This window comes from Ascaphus truei, chromosome 10 (genome assembly GCF_040206685.1).
Source record: "Ascaphus truei isolate aAscTru1 chromosome 10, aAscTru1.hap1, whole genome shotgun sequence".
In the NCBI taxonomy this organism is placed as follows: domain Eukaryota; kingdom Metazoa; phylum Chordata; class Amphibia; order Anura; family Ascaphidae; genus Ascaphus; species Ascaphus truei.
The window spans coordinates 23211261-23236544 of NC_134492.1; the positions used below are offsets into that span (position 1 = coordinate 23211261).

Consider the following 25284-nt stretch of genomic DNA (forward strand, 5'->3'; position numbering starts at 1 on the left):
GACACCCACAGACACTGACACCCACAGACACTGACACGGGCAGTGGCGGCCGCGCGGGACGTCCTTCCCCACGGCGCTCCCTTGCTTGCCCGCGCGGGGAGGGTGATGGGCGTGGGGGGGGACGGTGGGGGGAGGTTGTATGCAGTCACAGCTGGCGGGAGGTGGGGTGCCGGGGAGCCGCCTGTTCGGATCGCCGGACGTTCCACTATCCCTCCCCCCCCCTCCTCCTGTCCTGTCCTGTGTGTGTGTGTGACACTGTAGGGTGGGGTCCGGAGCTGCGCAGGGGGGGAGAGGAGCCGAGATACCTTGGGGGAAGTAGGGGGTCCCTGGAGCTTAAATTCCGCCCCAGAGACCCCCCTGCTGTGTCAAAAAGGATTGGCCATGTGACTACACTACAGTTTTAATATGATCTCTGTTTTCAACCCTTCTCTCCAAAGTTGATAGTGGACAGAGCCTGTTTAGACTATATTTAATGCTCCCATTCTTTGTTATGTTTCTGTAAAATTGTTATGGATTGTCATAGAAAACAACTTTAATTATACGAATTCCCTACTGTTATGCTGTTCTGTAAAGCCTACTCTTTTGAGACCTTTTTAATCCAAACCAAAATATACATACACGCGCTCATACACACACACGCTTTTTTTCTTAAATATCCGATAGGGTTTACATTAACAATTAAATATCTTTTAATTGCTCATTGTTTGTCTAATTCATACATAATTTTGTTTCAAGAGTCTGGGTATGTGCAAAAGTGAAACCTGGGTTTTAGCAGCTAAATTAAAGGGGATAATTAGAATCTGGTATTTAAATAGGTAGATGTTTGGGATGCCCCACCCAATATAAAGATTAAAAAATTTGTAAGTTTGGTCTTCACCATACAGGTGTATGGAAACACATCATGCCACAATCAAAAGAAATCTCTGATGACCTCCAAAAAAAAGCAATTATTGATGCTCATCAGTCTAGAAAAGGGCTACAAACCCATTTCTAAGGATTTGGGGCTCCACCAATCGACTGTCTGGATGAACAAGTCAAAGGTGGAACTTTTTGGCCTCAATGAGATACATTGTTTGGCGAAAACCAAACACTACATTTGAACAGAAGAACCTCATCCCAACTGTCAGAGGGATGGTTTGGGGCTGCTTTGCTGCTTCGTGTCAATGATGGCAAGCCATCCAGGTCCTAAGCATGAATTGTACAGGCATACCCCGTTTTACATACACTCGCTTTACGTACACTCACTAGTACGTACATTTTTTTTTTGTTGCACCTTACCCCCTGTGTACGTACGCGTGCTTCGCGAGTACGGACACCAGGGGGCGGCGTGCGCACCTCAACACTCCTGCAACCTCCTTCATGCTCGATCTCCCTGTTCCCTCTGCCCTCCGATCTGTCTCTGTTCCCCCTCCCATCTGTCTCTGTTCCCCCTCCCATCTGTCTCCGTTCCTCCTGCACCCAAGCTCCATAAATCTGCAGCTTAACCAGCAATTCTGCCCGCACTTACTGCAGCCCGTGATTCTGCTTTCTCCGATCCCCCGCTCCTCCCCCCTCAGAGCTCGCTCCTGTCTGCTGTGAGGGGGAGGAGAAGATCGTCTGCTGCAATCTTTGCTTGTGTGTGTGTGGGTGTGTGTGTGTGTGTGTGTGTGTGTGACTGAGTGACTGTGTGTGACTGAGTGACTGTGTGTGACTGAGTGACTGTGTGTGACTGAGTGACTGTGTGTGACTGAGTGACTGTGTGTGACTGAGTGACTGTGTGACCGAGTGTATGAGTGTGACTGAGTGAGAGAGAGTGAGAGACTGAGTGAGAGAGAGTGAGAGAGAGAGTGAGAGAGAGAGACTGACTGAGTGAGAGAGAGAGACTGCGAGAAGGAGAGAGAGACTGCGAGGAGAGAGAGACTGCGAGAAGGAGCGCGTGACTGCGAGAAGGAGAGAGAGACAGCGAGAAGGAGCACGTGACTGCGAGAAGGAGAGAGCTGCTATACAGTACTGACCTGCGTGCGCGCCTCTCACCTATTTGCTTGCTCCCATTCATTTTATTTGAATAAAGCCTATTGTATTTATTTTGGTTACAAATGCCTTATTTACATCAGTTATGCACATATATGACGATTGCAGTACAGTACATGCATCGTGAAGTGGAAAAAAAGTAGTGCTTCACTTTAAGTACATTTTCACTTTACATACATGCTCCGGTCCCATTGCGTATGTTAAAGCGGGGTATGCCTGTACATTGTTTCTGAAGATTCTAAAAGAGAATGTCAGGCCATCAGTCTGTCTGTGAGCTGAAGCGAAAGTGGGTCATGCAGCAAGACTATGATCCTAAACATTCAAGCACATCTACACAGGAATGGCTGCAGAAGAAATTCTGCCTTTTACAATGGCCTAGTCAAAGTCTGGACCTAAACCCCATCGAAATGTTGTGGCAGGACCTGAAGCAAGCTGTTCATGCAAGGAAGTCCTCAAATATCACTGCGTTGAAGCAATTCTGTAAAGAGGAATGGGCCAAAAGTCCTCAAAAGCGATATGAGAGACTGACCAGCAGTTACAAGAAACACTTGGTTATAGTCAGTGCTGCTTAAGGGGGCGCCACCAGGTACTGAATCTAAAGGTTCACATACTTTTTTACACATGAATATTGAATGTTGAATCATTTGTCAATAAATAAATACAACGTATCCTGTCCATCAGCGATCCTTTGCTCACTATTGAGCATGTAATTAATGTCACTAGATAAGCTAGTCCATCAAAATGAAAGTTTAGTTAAGTTGGTATATTTCTTCTTCCCATAAGCAAAAGCTAGGTGAAGTTTGCAATAAGCTGTGTGGACTGCGAGTCTCCGGAATCTCATTTCTACTTTCTATTGCCGCTCAATAGCTATTTTTAATATTTGGGTTTATTAGCTGTCATGGTCTGTTAAAGCTTCTCTTCTCTGGTGTAATGTAATGGTGTTCATACCATGTTCTGGATGCTTGGTTGTACAGATGGAGCATACGTTATTGCACCTGTTATTGTGCGATATGCAATGGAGCCGTGAGTTGCAAAACCATGGGATTTTTCGGGATAGCGAGAGTAGTAACGGCTGTTTAAACCTATGTGCTGTATCAAGTGCAAACACACAGCCGCTGTAAGATCAGAACCCAAGCCCACTGCATCATACATATTTGTATCAAAAAGAGAGCTACTAGGATTGTGACCTCATGTACAGGCATACCCCGGTTTAAGGACACTCACTTTAAGTACACTCGCGAGTAAGGACATATCGCCCAATAGGCAAACGGTAGCTCACGCATGAGCCTGTCAGCACATCCTGAACAGCAATACCGGCTCCCTACCTGTACCAAAGCTGTGCGCAAGCGGGGAGACTATAGAGCCTGTTACAAATGCGTTATTTACACCAGTTATGCACGTATAGGACGATTGCAGTACAGTACATGCATCGATAAGTGGGGAAAAGGGAGTGGTTCACTTTAAGTACAGTTTCACTTTACATACATGCTCCGGTCCCATTGCGTACGTTAATGCGGTGTATGCCTGTATAGAGCAAAAGACAAAAAGCCCTAGTGCTATATCCAACTTGACAAATTATGAACAAGAAAGAAAGAAGTCCTCTGGCGCGATGACTCGGGTACAGTTGTTAAGTATAAATTCGATAAATACAGAAGGGGACAACAATGTATGAGTAAAGGTTGTTAGCCTATTTAGACATTTTAAGTTAAACTTTTACACATTAATGTAGTTTATCTATAAATTCATTCCCACTTGAAGTTGCAGAGGTTTATCAGACAGGTGAGGCTAGATCTCAGCTTATTCAGGATATTGACTTGATATAAACAAAAGAGAAAAAGATCATGGCACAGTAAGCCCTGCTTCTTTTTTCCAACTTGACAAATTATGTAGTTAAATATTTATCTGTTCATCTTCTCATAAACCAGGGTAATTTAGTTAAATTCTTTGACTAAAGTATTTTAAGCCTACAACCACATTATGGTATGCCCCCTCTGTAGGCCCAAACACTGCTGCACCTGCAAAAAGCTTTCATAACCTCTCTAATGGAGGGAGAGCTGTCTTAATAGACTGGTCATTCACAGGTGCTTAGAAAGAGCAGCCATTTAAAAGATGGGATGGACGAGCTTGAAACCAGGGAGGAAGGTCACAAACTTCCAACTGGATCAAATGCAACTGGAAAATGCATATTTATCTATTGTCTGCCAACCTGCTTTTTTTTCATATAAAGGTGAATTCTCAACAGACCTTTTTATAGTTATTTGTTATTAAAAAGGAAAATAACAGACATGGCCGCAGGTGATAAGGGGAAGCAGCGTGAGGATTCAATGGGGAGGCTCTCTCCTTCATTATAATTCAGTGTGACATTTCTTCTGTTTCATTTGGCTTTGAATTCTCCCTCTGTTATTAATAATTGAGGAGGTCTCGCCTCAGTGTTGAGGCGGGGCTGGTGATGCAGCTGCAAGCAGAGCTCTGAATGAGCATTAATTGGGTTTCTGCTGACCCAATCAGCCTGATGTCCTAGAAGTTGGAATAGAGATTCTAACAGATGTTTCTGTTGTGCTCAGAGTGCAACATTCCTGGGTGGCTGCCTGGGGCGCACTAAATGGTGAAGGAACATCAATGATTAGTTACAGTACATGCAGTTTGGACAATCGCGCTGACATACTGCATAGGGATAGCTGGTGGAGCTAGAAAATAATACTTTATTTGTGTAACTGTTTGCAAACCTTGGAATTTTCAACGTTTGGCCATAACGTTGTTGCACCTTGTCATCAAATATTGTTGCGTGTAACTTGACTGATATAAGTTTTTTTTTATAATTGAAACGGAGTGAAATTAGTTTCACTGGACTACGTTATATAGGGCCATAGTTTTAGCTCCCAAAAATAATTATTTACATGTTTCTCATAATTTTCAGCTAAAATAAATTGTTTATCTGTACTTATTGAAGCAAACATGAAAATAAAACGTAATGAAACCATTGAGCTGTCACCAGCTTACCCCATACACTCAAGATATCACCCAGCACACAGATCAGATTGTCTTCATATGACGTGGAGAGGCACTGTCTGCGAAGATCTCAGAGGCTGGAGTAAGAGTATCAGTACTGCCGAATTTAACAGGAACCCGAGTACCGGATAGCTTTATTGGTCAGACATAACTGAGAGATGGCAGCGGCAGTGACGTTTTTGTGTTTATTTTATTCTTTGAGGTATATGCTACAGTCCATGTCCCTCAAGAACCTGACATCAGAAATAATTTTAAAAGCCCAGGTTTCATTTATGAGAACAAGTTGAGTTTCACAATTAAATACGTGGCTATGAAAAGCAAAATAGAAACGTGTTGGTGTTGTGGCTTTCTCGAAGCATTCTGGGATATTTCTATTTTTTCTGCCAACAGAGAAGGTAAAAACAAGGGCTGGATCAACATGTCCCCATTATTCCTCGTTTTTATCTTAAATCTCATAAGCGAATAATCTGCAGTATTTTAATAAAAGTATAGGATCGGGTTGTTTAGTATTCTGCTTGCTTTGGGAGGAATGGCTAAGAATTAGTAGCTTCTAGTCAACGGAATGAACATAAGGAGAATGCGTTTGTAAAATTGCCCCCAGGCACAGTGACACTGCTTTTAGTAACCAGTCCATCCAATTTTCTATAAATATATCAAGATAAGCTGTAGCACTTCAAAACAACTTCCAGAGCGCACCTTTAGTTTATTTTCTTCTAAATGTCACCACATTCAAGTCATTAGTATCCATCAACAATATGAATGGGTCTCTACTGGGAGTTGAATACACTCAGCTGTGCCTTGTGCATCAAAGTGCTCATTGAGCTCCATACATCACATACATTTGACACCTGATATGGTCTTATTTCTTGCATATGCTCTATGTATCATTTTTCACACTTGTGTCTGATATTGTATTGCAAACAAATGATGACAGCAGCATATTATATTCAAAAAAGTAACGTATAGAAACATTTCTGGTGCTTCCATAGCTATTAATTAATTGGCTATCCATTGCATTTTTAAATTAAAGGTGCTGTACATTTTAACAAGCTATGACATGTAGTACATGTGATGTGCACTCATTATCATGGTAAAAAACGTACTGTTCCATAAAGTGTCTGCATTTCCCCTAAAATGTAAAACCATATTGATTGTGACTTGCTTTGAGAGCTGTGATACCCAGCGGGAGGTTCAGGAACTTCTAGGGCTTTGTGAGGTGTTTCCAAGGGGTTGGCCCCCAAAAAATGTCATGGCGGATCTTAGGCAGTTCTGCACTATGAGAAAATACTTGTAGCTTTTTTTTTTTAAACTCTAAATGACATTTTAATGTATTATGATGTAAGAAGCATTTTTTGTTTCTATAGCAACCATTTACAACGTCACATCACCTTCTTTTCTGAAACAGGCTCTAGCACACTTTTTTTTTTTTTTTTTTTTTTTATTTTATTTTTTTAGCCCTGCCCTCTCTAGCAGTGCACCAATTGTATCTAGTGACTGCCTGGTCACATGATCTTCCCCACAGAACTTTGCATCTTTGGTCCTCTTCTGCTACACTGACAGTCATTGGGGGTGGGGGGAGGGCGAACGCTATTGCTCATGGGCAGGGGGGCGCAGCTCAATTAGTTTGCCCACCCCTGCTTTAGAGCATTAGGGGTATCCTGACAAACCATTGATTTTGTTGCAGCTTTTCCAAACTTGTAAATATATTCATTTCTAAATTGTTTTGTTTTGCAGTCAGCCCTATCACTGCACATTCACCAGTACAAATCCGGAACCTGAGAATAAGAGTTGGAATAAAATAATATAAATCCCTGGATATTATTATTGGGAAATCTATTCTTTTTGCATGTTTTAACTTCATTTTAATGTTGTAGTCACAAATCGTGTACCGAGTTGGCTTGCTCAGATGTCTGGATGAAATGTTCTGGAACGTATTGTATACATGCAAGTTCTTTTCTGGTACAATAATCACTGTTAAGCAGATGCTTGTTGACGCTTATCTTTTCGAGGAACTAATTATTGCTCTTGCCTGTCACGCCTTGCACATTCACATCCATCTCTAAATTACTGTAATTAAAGCCACAACTTTCATATCTGGTTAACGGTGCCATGCAGCTGGTGCTTTTATGAACATGTACATTCCACACTTCAGATATTGTGAGCTGAAATGTCTTAAGTTTTTCCTCATCAATGTTCCTACTTCTAATGAAAATACTTTTTTTTGCCCCGTAAATATCTACAGCCGTGTGAGAGAGCTACAGAAACCACATTTATGTTAATATAGAACAAATTAATTTCCTAATTGCTGGGCGCACACAGCCGGAACAAGGGGGCTGCGAGCGGTAGAAGCTGCCTAGGGTGCAGCCCAATAAGGGACACAAATTCTCTACCCCCCCGTGCCTAGGTTGTGGCACTCTCTGCTCCTGCCCCCTGTCTGGGCTGCCCGCTCTCCCCACCTCCCTCACCAGCGCTGTACTAACACACCTGTCAGTCAGTGCTGCAGTCGGGGAGAGGGGCTGTGTGTGTAAGTGTATGGTCAGTGTGAGCTGTGCTGTGTCAGTTTGTGTAAATATTAAGTGTGCTGTGTTACTGTGCCAGTATATACTGGTGTGTGTGTGTCTGTCTGTCTGTCTGTGCTGTGCAGGGGCACAGTTGGAAGAACTTGCCCAAGGTGCAAAAACCCATGGGTTCCCCTCCTGGGCTCACACCTATATCATTCTTTCAATACCCAGAAAGTATCCCACAATAGCACTCTGGTATATCAAAATAATCACATTTATTATCACATCACACACATTTTTTTTAAAACAGTCTCAAATACCCTCACATCACAAAAATATCGGAGTTGAATCTAATACATAAGGTAAGCCTTTAAACTGAAAAAAGGGGAGTCAGATGTAAAATCCTTAATATATATATACTGATACACATACACACATACACATACACACATACACACATACACATAACCAGAGGGAATAGGGCATGTAATCAACCTTATACCTCCAAGACCGGCCGGTCTAACAAAGTTAATGATGGAATAAGACAGGCACAGCATTAGGCATGAAAGATGTCAACCAAAGAAAAAAAATGATACCAAGGAGTAATAACTGCACTCATGAGAAAAATGTATCAATTAAGCTGAAGCAGCAGCAGCAGCAAAAATAGCATGTAAACATGGCTAAGGCCGCGCTTATAGTGCCGGCGACGCGACTGATGCCGTCGCCATTGGGAAAGTTGTAATCGGGTTTGGTGACGTAGCAGGCTACAAGGGTAGTGAAGTCGGCAAGGGGGAAGGCAGAGGGGCTATGTGATTTGGCTTATAGGCAGTCACATGGGGAGACCATCTCTGCAAGATCAAATTCTAGTGACTACAAGGATTTTGGTAGCACCTCAATATCAAGACATTTGTTTTGAAGCGACGTCGCGTCGCCAGCAATATAAGCGCAGCCTAAGAGTAAGGCCTGGGACGTAGTGCCTTTAACCAGTGCTGAGGCGTGCTGAGGCTCAGGGAAAGCGGTGCTTTCCCTGGCCTTACACAGCGCGCCATCAGGGGGCGGGAGGGGGGCGGGCCAGTGACGTCACGGAGCTGGTTCGCCCTCATTGGGCGAACCGCTCACGTGACCGGCCCTGTGCTCCGGCAAGCGGGGAAATTTCAAAACTCCGTCAGACACACGCTTCCCCAAGCGCGCTGACGCGTGCGCGAGCCCCTGATAAAGCCGCTCTCATTGCGGCTGCAGGGGCTCAGTGCCGAGCAGCAGCACGGGTCAGCGCATAAGCGCTGACCGTGTCCCAGGCCTAAAACAGTTCAGGTAGTCCCTTCATACCACATAGGTATGTATGATAAGAATGTCCCAGAAAAACATGATTGAATCAAGATAAGTTTGATACTGGAACTGTAGTTTCTGCGACAAAATCCTGCGTGCAGTTTTGTGTATCGCCTAATTGTAATGGCGAACATCCGTGAGTGATGAGGGGGTAACGCAGAGAGTACACGGACAGACAGCCCCAATATATATTTATATATTATTGAGTATGCTTGGTATCAGCATTATTTGAACTATGAAAGCATTTGGTGGGTACGGTAGAGTTGGTGTTTGAGTAAAATGGCGACTTACGCATTTGCATATCCAGAACATCCGGAACTATTTTGATTAGAATTCCATAGAAATATGTTGAGTATCTGTTACATTGTGTCCCTTTTCTATGTTGCTCCCAGGACTCTCATTCACTAGGAAAGAGAAAGGTTGTTAAATAGTGGCCAAATAATTGCAAAAACCTTGTAATGATGCATAATACCATGACTTTTATACTGAAATGTGGTTTTACTCATGTCTTATGACTGTCAATTTTGCATTTTATCTTGTGATCCTACGAGATTCATACAAGCAAAGGTACTGTAGGTCGATTGCGTCCTTGAGTGTATCTGCACGGCTCAAGCAAGCTTACCCCAAACCTGCTTCCTTCACCCCATTGTTTAATACTGTATTTAGGCTGCAGATGAGTCTTGTAGGTAAAGTTTTTCAAATGAGCACATTTGGTGCCACTTTTACCTGAAGTTTAGGACAAAGGAATAAACGATCAGTAGACCTGCTCAAGGACAACCAATAGCAGAATTTATACTAGAGGTGTTATTATTAAATCTTCTTTTTCACCTTAAAGATCACTGGGCTTAATCTGCGTTTTCCCTATCCCTTCTCTGCTTTAGCTGAACCGGTGATGTGGCAAGCTCGGAAATAGAACATTGTGCATTAACTTTCTACTTCAATTGTTGCGTGTGTGTAATTTGTGTGCACATATGTATGTATAAATATATATATTTATGATATCAAAATAGACATTCTCCCTTCCCCCTCTCCCCCCAGTGAGGTTTCTTGTTTTTCACTGCTAGTAAATGTCATATACTACCGATGATTTACTTCGTGGTATACAAGAGATATAGACATGTGTTGTTGGAGGCGCTGGTATCATATTGCAGCCCTCTGAATTAGTAAAGGGCTTGTCATTACTTAAGGGAATTGCTGGGAAGGTATACAGATGGGTTTGAAAATAATTTAAAGTGATATTGGTTTAGTATCAAGGGGTTTTGTGAAATTATACCCGTCCGTCTGGGGCTCAATTCAATCTAAAAAAAACCCCAAAAAACCCACTGCTGTTGAGGAGATTATAGTCTAACACTGTAATGGGGGGGGGGGGGGGGGGAGAGGAATCTGTGGTGCTTTGTTCTGCAATATGTTGCAGCGCCACTAGAACTGAAGAAGCTACTTACACATTGCCAAGTCACCAGGGAGTTTGTAATTACTGAACCTCCTGTGTACAGTAGGGCCCCGCTTCTCGGCGTCCTGCTTTTCGGCGATCTGGCGGTACTGAGAAGGGGACCACCATGTCTGCGCAGAATGGGGACGTCCGAGGTTGCACATTGGCAGAAGTGGGGACGGCAGGTCTGCGCATGCCGGTCCCACTTTCCGGTGATTTTCGCTTTGCGGCGGGGCCATAGAACAGAACCCGCCACATGAGAGGGGCCCACCTGTATCTGGTTTCAAGAAGAAGCTTGGTGTGCTTGTACAAAACATATGCTTTGTGGTACATCTCCATTATTTCCAATAAATGCACACAAGCGTAGTAGTTTGTGCTTTGTGATGACGCGTTTTGTACCTTCCGTAATAGTTTCTGTATGTAAGGAGCTTAGAAGGTCCGTGGAGCTGAAATTAACGCGGTTCATCTTTGGGGATCGCCCTGCTTCTCACACATAAAAAATAAAAAAAAGACGCGCGATGTGGTCTGAAAAGGTGAGGATGAGAACCGCTACTGTAATAAAGAATATTTCGCCGTAACAAGATGTGTATTTACAGTCAGACTCCAAAGGATTGTCTGAAGGGTAAATTAGATTTGTTTTGAAATATTTGAAGAGATTGTCTTACAATTGAATTATTTACAAGGTCGTTGAGATTTACTAATGTCCATCAGAAGAATTCATAGCTGCACAAATATTGTACTACAGCTTAAGGCTCTGAAGTATCTCTGTTTAAAATGTTGACTTATTGTGTTTTTAAATTACTTCTGAACCCTGTAGGGAGCCAGTTACTGCTATCACAGTGTTTTCAATGATCTATTATTTAGACATGCCAGGCGTGCTAGCCTCACTCTGGTAGGTTTTACATGGTGTATATTAAACAGCCTCCTTAATGAGCAGTCGAGGAATAACTATTATATTAGAGCAGTGGTGCACAAACTGGGGGTGTGTGAGATTTTTCTGGGGGGGGGGGGTGCGGGCGGTTACAGAGGTCCCGCGCTCTTCCCCACGGCATTTAAATTAAAAGCTGGGGGATCGTGTGAGGCCTCTGCAACTCACTTACCTTGATTCTGAAGGCTGCTATGACGCGATGCCATGCGACGTCATGTCACAAGACAGTCGCCATGGCAACACGCCGGCAAGCGACGCGGCGGGGTCACGTGACCCGAGTGTCATTTGACGTCGACACGAGGTGAAGGGGGCCCGAGCACGGGAGGGGGAGAAGGCAAGAGGGGCGGAACTTCAATAGCTTGCGCACCCCTGCGTTAGTGTATAAATTCAAGAGTGAAACATTCTTTGTGTTGTGTTCAAGCATGTGAATGGAGAGGAGGGTGGTATTGGTTGTATATATCGCATTGTTGTCCATCTCCTTGTATATTGTCTTTTATTAGTGGTTGTAACTCTTTGCCTGGTGAATATTTGTTGGGATTTTTCTTTACTATATACAGTATATATATAAAATAAAGTATACACTTGTTGGCAAGTGCAACAGTCCTCAACCCAAATGATGTGTGAAAATTGTATATTTAAATTTTAAATACTATGCACCAATATATGTTGTGCTATCTGTATTTTTGGGATAGTAATCAAAATTTCCAGGCGTGGGATCAAAGCGGCTTACGCTTATTGTGATTCCAGACAATACAAATATTGTTTTGAGGTTATAATCCGTTGATCACCAGTATGAATATGTTTGCTGCTTTTATGATGGTGTGTTTGAATGTTTTGGTTGTGAAATAGGGCATTCTCAATCGCTCACAATAAGGCCGCGCCTATAGTGATGGCAACGCGACGTCGCCTGAAAACAAATGCATTCTCAAAGCCACGTGCGCTTATAGAAAGCGCGACGTGGCGACACGATTTTTGGTAGTCGTAATTATTTGATTTTTCAGGGGCTGTCGCCTCATGTGACAGCCCCTGAACCAATCATGAGCCTGGTCGCCCGCGCCGCCGCCGCAAACTGAAATACAACTTTCGCTTGCGGCGACGGGTGACGTCACGCGTCCTGTTACCCGGCACTATAGGCGTGGCCTAATAACGAAGTTGCTTAGTAAGTAGAGCCGTTTTTAACAATTCAGAAATGAGTCGTCATAGTTCAGAACTCACTGGTGTTATCAAAAGTGCTAAGGTTTGGCGCTGTAACCAGGAGCATATAGTAGATGTCTCCTGTAATCTATTACCAATAGCACGTGCTAGCAAAGCCTCTTATTAACAAGTATGGGATAAATGGTGGATCTCCATTAACTAATAATTAGCCCTAAATGTTAATGCTTTCTATCTTCATATCCATGGTGAGTAATATTTACCAGGCTAGTTTTATTTAAAAAAAAAAAATTTTTTTTAATTGTTCACAAGGTTAAAATACATGTCAAGGAAAATACTTGGCAACCTGCTTTGACCTTCTCAAACTTCTGGTCATTCTTGTATTATGTAACTTTGCGCCATCGTATTTGGAAAGATTCCCTGCTATCAACGCTTGTGTTACTGGCCCACCCGGCACTGATGGGGTTATTGTTGTTTAGCTGCTCTCCTGATACCAGACTGCTCATTTTAGGAAATAAATGCGTTAAAACCATTTTTAATGATTTTTTTTTTTTTTTGCTGTCTCTTTCCCAGCTGCCGTACTAGCAATCGCAAGAGCTTGATTGTCACTTCAAGCACATCACCAACTTTACCCCGACCCCACTCTCCTCTCCATGGACATACAGGTAAGCAGGAATGCCTTCCCTTCGTGCCTGACAGTATATGATTAATTGCTCACATTCATCTCCCTTTGCAAACAGTCATGGCAGAAGCTGATATTTCATTTTCCCCTGCTCTAGTTAAGCCAAATGTAACAGTGAGACCAGTCTTTATTTGGAACTTGTGGAAGGTGAGCAGTGTGTGCAGAGCAGCTGTTCAAGCGGCACAGTGATTAGGTTATTTTCTAAAGCTAAAGAAATAATTAGTAGGGATGTTTATTTTATTTGTATTTTTTTTAAATTATTTTTTATCTCATGGCTGCAAAAAATCCCCCAAATGACATTAAGATTATAACATACTGTACACTGATCAGGCATTCTGTAATATTTTTTTTTTCTTCATTTTAATTTCTCCCACATTAACATTTTTTCTTTTACATGGTTGTTTTTTTTCCACAAACATCAAGGCTTTTATGGCAATCTATTTTGTGCGAATTTTTTGATGGCAGTGGCCGTTCTTAAAAACAGGGCTTAAAAGGGGCAACATCACCAAAGACAATTTTTTATAATACACTTTTAACCTCAGTAGAGATGTTTTGTTATCCTGAATAAATTCAAGGTCATCAGAGTTGAATGCAGAGTTGGCCCTGAGCTGTAATTATTCCAGGGCTTCATTTCATAGTATCCATCTATGACTCAAATCACATGAGCCACCTATGCTGAAGCAGGGATATCCTGAAAACCTGACCTCCTGTCGGTGGCCCTTGAGGACTGGAGTTGCCCACCCCCTTGATCGATCCTGTATGAGCAGGGAGCAACACAGACAAATAGTAGGAACTATTAAACATCATCGTACGATCTTTCCAACCCGCGAGTGTTACTACATACTATCCCAACGTGTTTGGAGTCTTTTGACTTTTTAGTATTTGTGTACACATACAAAAACATGTTTTGTAATGTGGACATGGCTCCTTTTTTATTTATTGTGTGTTAAGTATGCATTTAGAAATGCCCCATAGGATTAATTGTACACCTTTTCTTGGAAAATCTTTTATAACCGCATTATGTGATGAGATTTTTGAAAATTCGTTTTTATTCACCATTTATTTCAATCATAAATGAAATATCTGTTATCCGCTATGCATATTTGTACGTGAGTATAGATATCATGGTTACGTGTACTCGGTTAGCATTTCGTACCAAAATACAAGTATATATCTCAAATTACGTTTAGCTAAAAATGTTGTCTAAGTATGCATACTAGTCAGGATATTTTTAGTTTATCAGAAAATATGAAAGTTGAAATATGAAATGAAAGTTTAAAGAAGCAATCAGAAGATGTCCTGGAAGTTCAGAGTAGTGCCAATCTACTCTGAGAAACCCCTCTGTTCTAGCAAATCTTTCCCCTTTCCGCACTCCACCCCCCCAGACTGCTGCTTTAAGAATGAAGCGAAATTTGATCTTCTTAAAATGAGTGATTTGAACATTGTTGCAAATCTCACTTCTCAGTTCCAAGGTCTAATATTTCAATAATGATATTCTTTATTTTGCAGGCACATGATAATATATTATTTTAGTGCAGTACTGGTGAGGTGTGACAATGCTACATACTGTAACAGAGAATTAACACGGATTGGCAGAATAATTTGCAGAAGTAGCAGCAGAAAGAAAGACTCCTACCATGTCTGCACTAGTTACTGTAATCCCACAACTCTATATAACTGGGAATTTTCTCAACTTGTTTTGGGTGCAGTAATACTAGAGGACAATATGGGCAGTGGGTTGCACTATTGTACACACACACATTGATTTGATGAACTCAACCAGCAGCAGCATGAATGGCACTATAAAAATACTGCTAATTCCTAGTGTCCTAGTTTGGCTACTTTTTAATATGGAAATCCTTACTGCTTAAGCTTATTTTATTTTTTTGCAATCCCGCTGCCAGAAAATGATGTGGGTGTAAATTAGTTTGACGTGTTTGCCAAATGAGCAGTTTATAGATGATAATAAATTGCAGATTTTAAGCTGGCAGCCTCAATTCTGAGATTTACTCTGTGTAGATGTCAAATTGCGGGTGGTAAAGAAATAAACTAATTGCTTTATGCCGCTTGTCATGTTTGAGATAGAAAGCCAGCCTGATCCAGTATTTCTTGGCCACTGGTGAATTTGTTAGGGTCATGGTCTGTGTTTTTGGCATGAGAGTTGAGCAGTTGCTGTTGACTCTTAAAATAGATTAGGAACACTGTAAACCTCACACCTGTTTAACCCGTTCACTGTTGCTACATGCAGTGATCATGTTACCTACAACAAATTATACCACCACTGCTGTGGAGGGGCGGTACTGTCACTTCTAGCTGTCCCGTGTACTGATCTCCAAAAGTTTCCAATGCCCTCCGCAAAAAGAATTTGAAATGTGTGCAATGGGCTGTACTGTACTTAATTCAGGTTTAATTTTAGGTAAACAATTGTAAATGTGCTTCAAGTTCCAGTAGATTCCTGGTAACACAATTAACTGTAATTTGAATAGGAAGTTCACGTGTGGTAGAAAGCTGTTGCTCTGACCTGATTGGTGGACATTTAGTAGTTTTAAGCCTGCCCCTCCCCACTTCCCAAGTTAGTAGATCCTTTCATTCTACTGGATATAGATCCAATGTGGTCTTACTCCCTCCTAATAGAGGTAAATGAGAATTTTAATCCTAAAGCTGCGTCCTCGTTAGCGCTGAGCGGGCGGCGCCTGGCGAGGTGACGTGTGTGTGTGTGTGTGTGTGTGTGTGTGTGTGTGTGTGTGTGTGTGTGTGTGTGTGTGTGTGTGTGTGTGTGTGTGTGTGTGTGTGTGTGTGTGTGTGTGTGTATATATATATATATATATATACACACACACACACATACACGTGTGTGTGTGTGTGTGTGTGTGTATATGTATATGTGTGTGTGTGTGTGTGTATGTATATATATATGTGTATATATATATATGTGTGTATGTATATATATATATATATATATATATATATATTTGTGTGTATATATATATATGTATATATATATATATATATATATATCTCTGCTCAACGCGATGCGCGCTTAGATAAACACACTTGTTAAACTTTCTAGCGCACTCAGCTTCCCCTGCAGTGTTTCCCTCCCCCACCACCCGCGAGCGCTTGCGAGAGCTCTCCAAGCATGAGCGCACTCAGCGCCAGCGGGGACAAAGCCTAATAGAGGTATATTATTATTATTTTATCTGGTAGTGTTGTCTGCCTTGTCGTGGCTCACAAGCTTATAATGCTTTGGCCAAAGGGTTAAACTAAATGACCCCTTTTCAAGAGAATATATAAGTATTTTACTGTGTATTTTTGTCATGTTGGATGTAGCATTGGGCTTCTCTGTCGTCTCCATCAGGACAATGCATGATTTGCAAAAGTTCGTGGTATATTTATAATTGGCACAGTTAAAGCCAACATTTAGACTTCCACAGTTATCCAAATAGACATTTAATTTTGGAGCCATTAAAATGTATTTGCCAGTTGAGTATCTTCTATTAAGCTTAATAGCTGCTGGCACTCGTGTTAAGGCATAATATATAGTACAGATTGATAAAAAAGAAAATACAAATTTTTGCAAAGCCTATGCAGAGACTAGTCATGTCAAAGCGGCAGAAAATGACGCTGCAGGTTCTTGTGACGTCACGTTACCATGGCAATGTGACGTCATGACGCCCAGAACGCCGGAGCCAAGGTAAGGCTTGCTCCTCTGAATTTCTCTGGAGGAAATCTCATACTCTTGCAGACTTCCTTTACTACAAATTTATCCTACCCTGTTTCAACTTTGCCCTCTCCCAGGCTAAATAAACCTACTTTTCTTCACTAATCAACACTCCCAAGTCTAACCCGTGCTACTGGAAAAATCAAATTGAGATGACTTCCAGCGATTGCGACCAAGCCGTCGCGTCGCGCTTACTATAAGCGCACGCGATGGCACCAATGCATTTGTTTTGACGTGACGTCGCCGGCAATAAAAGCGCGGCCGTACCCATGTAGTGTGTGGTTTTATTGTATGCATTTCTTTGCAACAATTACAGATACCTGAACGTTCTACTTTAGGGTAGAGGTTATCACTGGATATTCTCATTTTTTATAAATTCACTCTATTGTGGAATACTTTCTTAGCCACGCCCCCTGAACCTTGCAGAACCCTTCAGAATGCTTTTAAGTAGATCTAAAATAAAAGGATCCTGTTTATAAAGATGTCAAGAGTCATATTTTAATCCCATCTCTGGCAAAACAAATTCCCTTATCTCGAGAGACTATCGGCACCATACAGCACATCTTGTACATTTAGTGGGCCATAAGTGATAACCCACAAATTAAGCACTCTTTTGAAGCTCTGTACAGACCCAGGAAGAGTCTTTACTGATTATAACCCCAATATATTGTATTTTTTTAAACAAACGGTAACCACACTAACCCCTGAAGCACCAGATTGATTAAAATACATAATATTCCCAACCATTTTTCTTTCACCATTCATCAATCCCAACAACCTCTGTATCTTCCTCATATTCCACACTTCCTCTTCCTAACTCTCCTCCTGTCTTCCTTGACTTTTTCCTCTGTCACAGAAGAGGATGTGTTGCTGCTGATCTCCTCCTCTCCCTCTACCACTTGCTCTCTTGACCCCATTACCTCCCACGTCCTCAAATCTCTTGCTCCCATTCTAATTCCTATACTGACATCAATTTTCAACTCTTCCCTCTGCTCTGGTACCTTTCCCACCTCCTTCAAGCATGCAACAGTTATACCCTACCGGGCTCTCTAACTATTACCCTGTCTCCCTTCTGCTTTTTGCCTCTAAACTAATTGAAAGCCTTGTTTTCTGTCGCATGCTCTTTTTTTTTTTTTACCTCCTATTCTATCCCTAGATCCTCTACAATCTGGCTTCCCTACTACTCACTCCACTGAAACAGCCCTTCCCAAAATAACTAATGACCTCCATGCTGCCAAAGACCAAGCTCATTACACCCTGCTTATATTACTTGATCTCTCTGCTGCTTTTGATACTGTGGACCACCCTCGTCACATTCTCCATACTCTTGGTATCCGTAACAGATCTCTATCCTGGATTTCCTCTTATCTCTCCCATCATACATCCAGTGTCTCATTTGCAAACACCTCCTCCTCTAGATCTCTGTGGGTGTATCCCAGGGGTCTGTCCTGGCACCTTTTCTCTTTTTTTCTATAGGTGACCATCTCGTGTTCAAATATCACCTCTATGTTGATGACACACAAATTTACCTTTGAACTCCCAACCTTACACCTGCTGTACATACCAAAGTCTCTGAATAGCTCCACTACATCACCCTGGATGGCCCTCCGCCGACTCAAACTTAACATATCAAAAACGGAGCTCCTCATACTTCCTCCCAAGTCTGGCCCTACTGCCCCCTTTTGCATAACTTTTGGCAACACGATCTTAGACCCAGTATCACAAGCACACTGCCTATGGAATGGGACATTTGGTCGCAGACGTTTCGTCGCAACCAAATCGCCGCTGGCATTCGGCTGCAGATGGACCCACCCAACGGCTGCTTGTAAGGTAATTTTTATTAATGTTAATTTAAAGGGTTTTAGTGCTTGGGGTTGGAAGTTTTAGGGTAAGGACTTAGAGTGGGGGGCTTTGGGTAAGGTGTTTTAGTGTAAGGGCTTAGGATATGGGTCTTGGGCACTTACCTTAGCGGCGAAGTGTCTAACGGTGAATGGTTCCGGTGACGGGGAGTTGCGGCGAAGCACCGGTGGTCCAAATGTCATTGACCGCACTGCCTAGATGTCACATTTCACTCCGCCTTCACATTCTCTTCTCACATTCACAATGTAGCTAAAACCTGTCTAACAATGTATGTATATAGCTTACAGGGGACCATGTCATATGGTTTTGAAGCAAAAGGTGTCACTGTGTGCTCATTTGCATGTCATTTCCCAGAATCCCTTGCTGCAGTGGAAGCCCTGTATGAAGCCCTGTATGAAGCCCTGGGTGATAATGGTGAAAGGCAGGGTTGCAGACCTGTCTAAGACATGCAAATGAGCATACAGTAAGGGCTTAGGGTGGGGGGCTTTGGGTAAGGTGATTTAGTGTAAGGGCTTAGGACCTTAGCTTATGGCTTAGCTAAAACCTGTCTATTTTACATTGCGCAAAGATACGCCACATGGATGGCGCTGTGTGTGTGTGTGTGTGTGTGTGTCGCGTTGTTAGTGTGGGTACTCACCTTTGCATCCTGGACTCATAGATGCTACAGGCAGCAATTTTCAGCTCGCACGCAGTACACAGTTCTGTCCGGAACTAAATACACGCTAGTTTTGTTTCCGGAGGACAATATGAACAACAGTGTCGCTTCCTGAGTTCCTGCTGGACGGAGACCCAGAGGAGCCCTGCGATCCCATGCAGTGAAGATACCGAGTGAGCCGAGTAGCTGAATCCTCGTCTGGTGCATGAGTATACCTCATAAAACGCTGTTTTTACTTTGTTGTTTGTGAGTTAGCATTTTGTTGGATTTTAAGGGATAATAAATGTGCATTTTTTTGGGACTTATTGCACTAGGATCCGGATCGGGCGCTTTCTTTTTGTGTTTTTTTGTACAGATTTACTTGGAATTCGTTGGTTCTCTGTGGAAGGCAGCCGGTTCCAGTTTGCAGCGAGATCAAACAACTGATCCATTTACTTTTGGACTTTCAATACTGGTCAATGCATTTGTAATTGTAATTTTATTGATTTTTTTATTGTTTTTTTATTTGTTATTATCCCTTGTTCAATTTATTTATCTGGTCACATACACTTTGATTTAGCATTAGATACACATTAGCAACATTTAGATATACACAATATTCTTAATTATAATATCGCTAATTATCTAATTTGCTTTTTCATCATCTAGAAATCACGTCATCATTCAAATAGCCCATAATTTTATGGGCATTTCCTATATCATTTAGATATACGTGCAATATTTAGCTAAATATTTATATCCACTTATAGTCGCAGTCGTTTGTAATATACATACACATACACGAGATATGGCGCGACCCAAACCTACTTAACATATAAAAAGGCAAATGATGATGAAAATCTATGCTGTTCAGGACTAAGGATATAATAAAAAATATATCAAATAAAATATTAAACAAATAAATTAATAATGTCCAGATATAAAATACAATATAGATCAAGATGCAGCTCCACACGCAATCCAATTGAGTTTTTGCAGCCTGAATACAGGGGAACACCACTCCCTTCAAGATATCTACAGAAAAAACAGGCGCACTCATAGCGTAGTAAAGTTTACAAAAATGTATATGGAGTTGAATGTATAAAAATGCAAACTCACAAACATAACGGGAATAAAGGCATTCATGAGTAATACTCAATCGCCAGCCATAATGCAGGAAACCAGCCGCTCCGGTGTGATCGTCTGATGTGGAGGAAAATCAACAGCTTCTACGGTGTACTCCGTGTACCGGAAGAGGTAAGAAGCGTCTTTCCACTCCAAGCCCCTCGTCACTGCAATGGGTCTCTGATCACAATCCCGCGAGAACACGATGACGTCACTGTGCTCTCCGGATAGACTGCAGCAACCCCCGCAAGGATACCAATGTAATGGCTACGGTTGGTATTGATTTACCAAATATAGATAGTCCCGGAAGTGAGATGGCAAATCTACTATATATTTCTGAGTTCATTGTATGTCTGCGTCCCTAGCGGCAATCTCATTGGTCCTTGGCCCTGCCCCGCCCCCGCACCTCTCATTGGCCTGAGGCAGAGTGACGGGCCAAACAAAAAAATTAAAAAAAACACACACACACACACACACACACCCTCCCCCACCCCCACCCCCACCCCCACCCCCTCCCCCCCCACCCCCAGCAGCAAACTCCAGCCTCCTCCTCCCTCGCGGCGCGGACCGGGCCTCCTGCTCTCCCCCTCACGTGCGCCGCTACCGGAGGAAGCGCGGCCCGGGCCTCCTGCTCTCCCCCTCACGTGCGCCGCTACCGGAGGAAGCGCGGCCCGGGCCTCCTGCACTCCCCCTCACGTGCGCCGCTACCGGATAGGGGAAGCGCGGCCCGGGCCTCCTGCACTCCCCCTCACGTGCGCCGCTACCGGATAGGGGAAGCGCGGCCCGGGCCTCCTGCACTCCCCCTCACGTGCGCCGCTACCGGAGAGGGGAAGCGCGGCCCGGGCCTCCCGCCTCAGATCCACGTGGGAGTGGCCGGACGAGTGAGTGAGCGGCCTTCACCTCCCCTCACCCCCCTTCACCTCCCCTCACCCACCCCTCACCTCCACCCCCCCCCTCCCGGCGCCGCTACAGTCAGCAGGGGAGCGAGCGCCCGGGACACAGCGGGGGAGCGGCCACAACAAGCTGCCTCCCGCCTCACATCCACGTGGGAGCTTCCGGACGGGTGAGTGAGCGGCCGGACGGGTGAGGGAGCGGCCGGACGGGTGAGTGAGCGGCCGGACGGGTGACTGAGCGGCCTTCACCTACCCTCACCCCCCTTCACCTCCCCTCACCCACCCCTCACCTCCCCTCACTCCACTTCCCCTCCCCTCACCCACCCTCACCTCACCCACCCCTCACCTCCCCTCACCCACCCCCACCTCCCCTCACTCCACTTCCCCTCCACCTCCTTCCACCTCCCCTTCACTCCACCTCCCCTTCACCCCCCCTCCACCCCCCCTCACTCCACTTCCCCTCCACCTCCCCTTCACCCCCCCTCCACCTCCCCTTCACCCCCCCTCCACCTCCCCTTCACCCACCCCTTCACCCCCCCCCCCCCTTCACCTCCCCCCCTTCACCTCCCCCCCCCCTTCACCTCCCCTTCACCCCCTCCACCCCCACCTTCACCCCCTCCACCCCCACCTTCCCCCACCTTCACCCCCCTCCACCCCCACCTTCACCCCCCCTTCACCTTCCCTTCACTCCCCCTTACAACCTCCCACCACCTCCCCCCTCCTCACCACCTCCCCCCACCTTCACACCACCTCCTCTCCCCCTTCCCCTCTTCCCACCACCTCCCCCCCTTCCCACCACCTCCCCTCCCTTCCCACCACCTCCCCTCCCTTCCCACCACCTCCCCTCCCTTCCCACCACCTCCCCTCCCTTCCCACCACCTCCCCTCCCTTCCCACCACTTCCCCTCCCTTCCCACCACCTCCCCCCCCTTCCCACCACCTCCCCCCCCTTTCCCACCACCCCCATCCCTTCCCACTACCCCCCCCTTCCCCACCACCTCCCCCCTTCCCCCCTCCTCCCCCTTCCCCACCACCTCCCCCCTTACCCCCTCCTCCCCCTTCCCCACCACCTCCCCACCTCCTCCCACCTTCCCACCACCTCCACCCCCCTTCCCACCACCTCCCCCCCTTCCCCCCTCCTCCCCCCCTTCCCCCCTCCACCTCCCCCCTTCCCCCACCTCCCCCCCTTCCCCCCCCTCCCACCACCTCCCCCCCCCTTCCCACCACCTCTCCCCCTTCCCCCCCCTCTCCCCCTCTTCCCCCCTCCCCCCCTTCCCCCCCCCTCTCCCCCTCCCCTCACCACCTCCCCCCCCTAACCACCTCCCCCCCCTAACCACCTCCCCCCCCTTCCCACCTCCTCCCCCCCCTTCCCACCTCCTCCCCCCCCTTCCCACCTCCTCCCCCCCTTCCCACCTCCCCCCCTTCCCACCTCCCCCCCCTTCCCACCTCCCCCCCCCTTCCCACCTCCTCTCCCCCCCCTTCCCACCTCCTCTCCCCCCCCTTCCCACCTCCCCCCCTCCCTTCCCACCTCCCCCCCCTTCCCACCTCCCCCCCCCTTCCCACCTCCTCTCCCCCCCTTCCCACCTCCTCTCCCCCCCCTTCCCACCTCCTCTCCCCCCCTTCCCACCTCCTCTCCCCCCCTTCCCACCTCCTCTCCCCCCCCTTCCCACCTCCTCTCCCCCCCCTTCCCACCTCCTCCCCCCCCCCTTCCCACCTCCTCCCCCCCCTTCCCACCTCCTCCCCCCCCCTTCCCACCTCCTCCCCCCCCCTTCCCACCTCCTCCCCCCCCCTTCCCACCTCCTCCCCCCCCCCTTCCCACCTCCTCCCCCCCCCCTTCCCACCTCCTCCCCCTCCCCCCTTCCCACCTCCTCTCCCCCCCCTTCCCACCTCCTCTCCCCCCCCCTTCCCACCTCCTCTCCCCCCCCCTTCCCACCTCCTCCCCCCCCCTTCCCACCTCCTCCCCCCCCCCTTCCCACCTCCTCCTCCCCCCCTTCCCACCTCCTCCCCCCCCCTTCCCACCTCCTCCCCCCCCTTCCCACCTCATTGGTCCCTTGGCCCGCCCCCGCACACAGGGGCACAAACACACACACACACACACACACACACACACAGGGACACACACACACGTAGACACACACACGTAGACACACACACACACACACGTAGACACACACACACACACACGTAGACACACACACACACACACACACACGTATACACAAACACAGACACACACACACACACACACACACGTACACACGTACACACACACACACACACGTACACACACGTACACACGCACGTAGACACACACACGTACACGTAGACACACACGTACACGTAGACACACACATGTACACGTAGACACACACACACACATGGACACGTACACACACACACACACACACACACACACACACACACACATGTACACGTACACACACACACATGGAGACATACACACACACATATGGAGACATACACACACACGTATACACTCACACACGTATACACTCACACGTATACACACACATAATGTATACACACATGTAAACACACACAAATGTACACGTACACACACACAAATGTACACGTACACACACACACACACACACACACACACACACATACAATGTATACACACAAACATGTATACACACACAAACATGTATACACGTGTTATACACACATGTGTATACACACACACAATGTATACACACACACAATGTATATACACACACAATGTATACACACACACGTGTATACACACACACGTGTATACACACACACGTACACATACACACACACACATACAATGTATACACACAAACATGTATACACACACTATCCCCAGCACCACCACATCAGCACACCGGTATCCCATGCCCCCCCAGCACACTGGCATTCTCGGCTCCCCGCCATTCCCAGCCCCCATCAACACCATCAGCACTCACACATCGGCACCTTTGCACCTCCCCCATCGGCACACCCACATCCGCACCCCCACATCAGCACCAAACCCTCCCAAATCAGCACACCGATACAATCACCATAAGTACAGCCACAGCAGCACTACCACCGCACATGGGCCGCGTGGACCACTCCCCACCCAAATGCCCCCCCCCCACACAACAAACATCCCGGGCAACGCCGGGGCTCTCAGCTAGTAAGTAATAAAACTGGGCAGTGTCACGTCCACAGAACACTCCCTACGCGTTTCGTCTCAAAAGACTTCGTCAAGGAATAACAGCATAGATGTGAAGCATGTTCTTATAGTTAGTTTGACCAATCAGACAACAGAAGAACTAATTACAAAGTGGATATCAGATGTATAAATGGGAATTAAATTAACCCCTATAGATGCTGGAATATACATTGAATATCAAGAGAGAACTTGGTAGCATAATACACAACAATACAATAGAATAAAGATGTCTAATCGTAGTATAAAATCAACAATTAGGTAAGCTAATGAAGGTAAAAAATGGTAAATATAGACATTGGCTAAACAGATATTTGTAGATTCATATATTAACAGATGATATGGATACTGGAAAATGCCAGAAGAGAGACTCAGAGGGAACAGCAGATAGAAGGAAAATACCCATAATACCTATATCATAAATGAAAGAGGGAGGGGGAAAGGAGGGGGGGGAGGGGAAAGGGAAGGGGTACCAGGAAAAAAGAGAAGAATACATGTAAATAATTAATAGATGTAAGGATAATTAAGTAAGTTTTTACAAATGCAGATGCTATTATAAGTATAAGCAAATACAGGCAGTCCTCGTTTTACAACACTTCACTTTACAATGAATGGCTTATCCAACGCTATGCAATGCATACCTATATTCATTTTTACAAGCCAAAATGGTTTATCCAACACTCTTACGACGCTTTGCAACGTTATGTATGTGTGTATATACACATTCACATAAACAACGTTGCAAAGCGTCGTAAGAGTGTATATATATAATATTATACTATATAATATTATATTATACTATATAATATATTA

At 45.2% G+C, this 25284-nt stretch overlaps 1 protein-coding gene across 1 annotated transcript in view; it reads left to right on the forward strand.

Moving 5' to 3' along the window:
* Positions 1–25284, forward strand: part of MAST2 (microtubule associated serine/threonine kinase 2) — a 231077-nt gene that overhangs the window by 123591 nt on the left and 82202 nt on the right. Inside the window, exon 5 of the mRNA XM_075616224.1 lies at positions 12929–13020. Coding sequence (XP_075472339.1) covers positions 12929–13020 — 92 coding nt within the window. The remainder of the gene's footprint in view (positions 1–12928; positions 13021–25284) is intronic.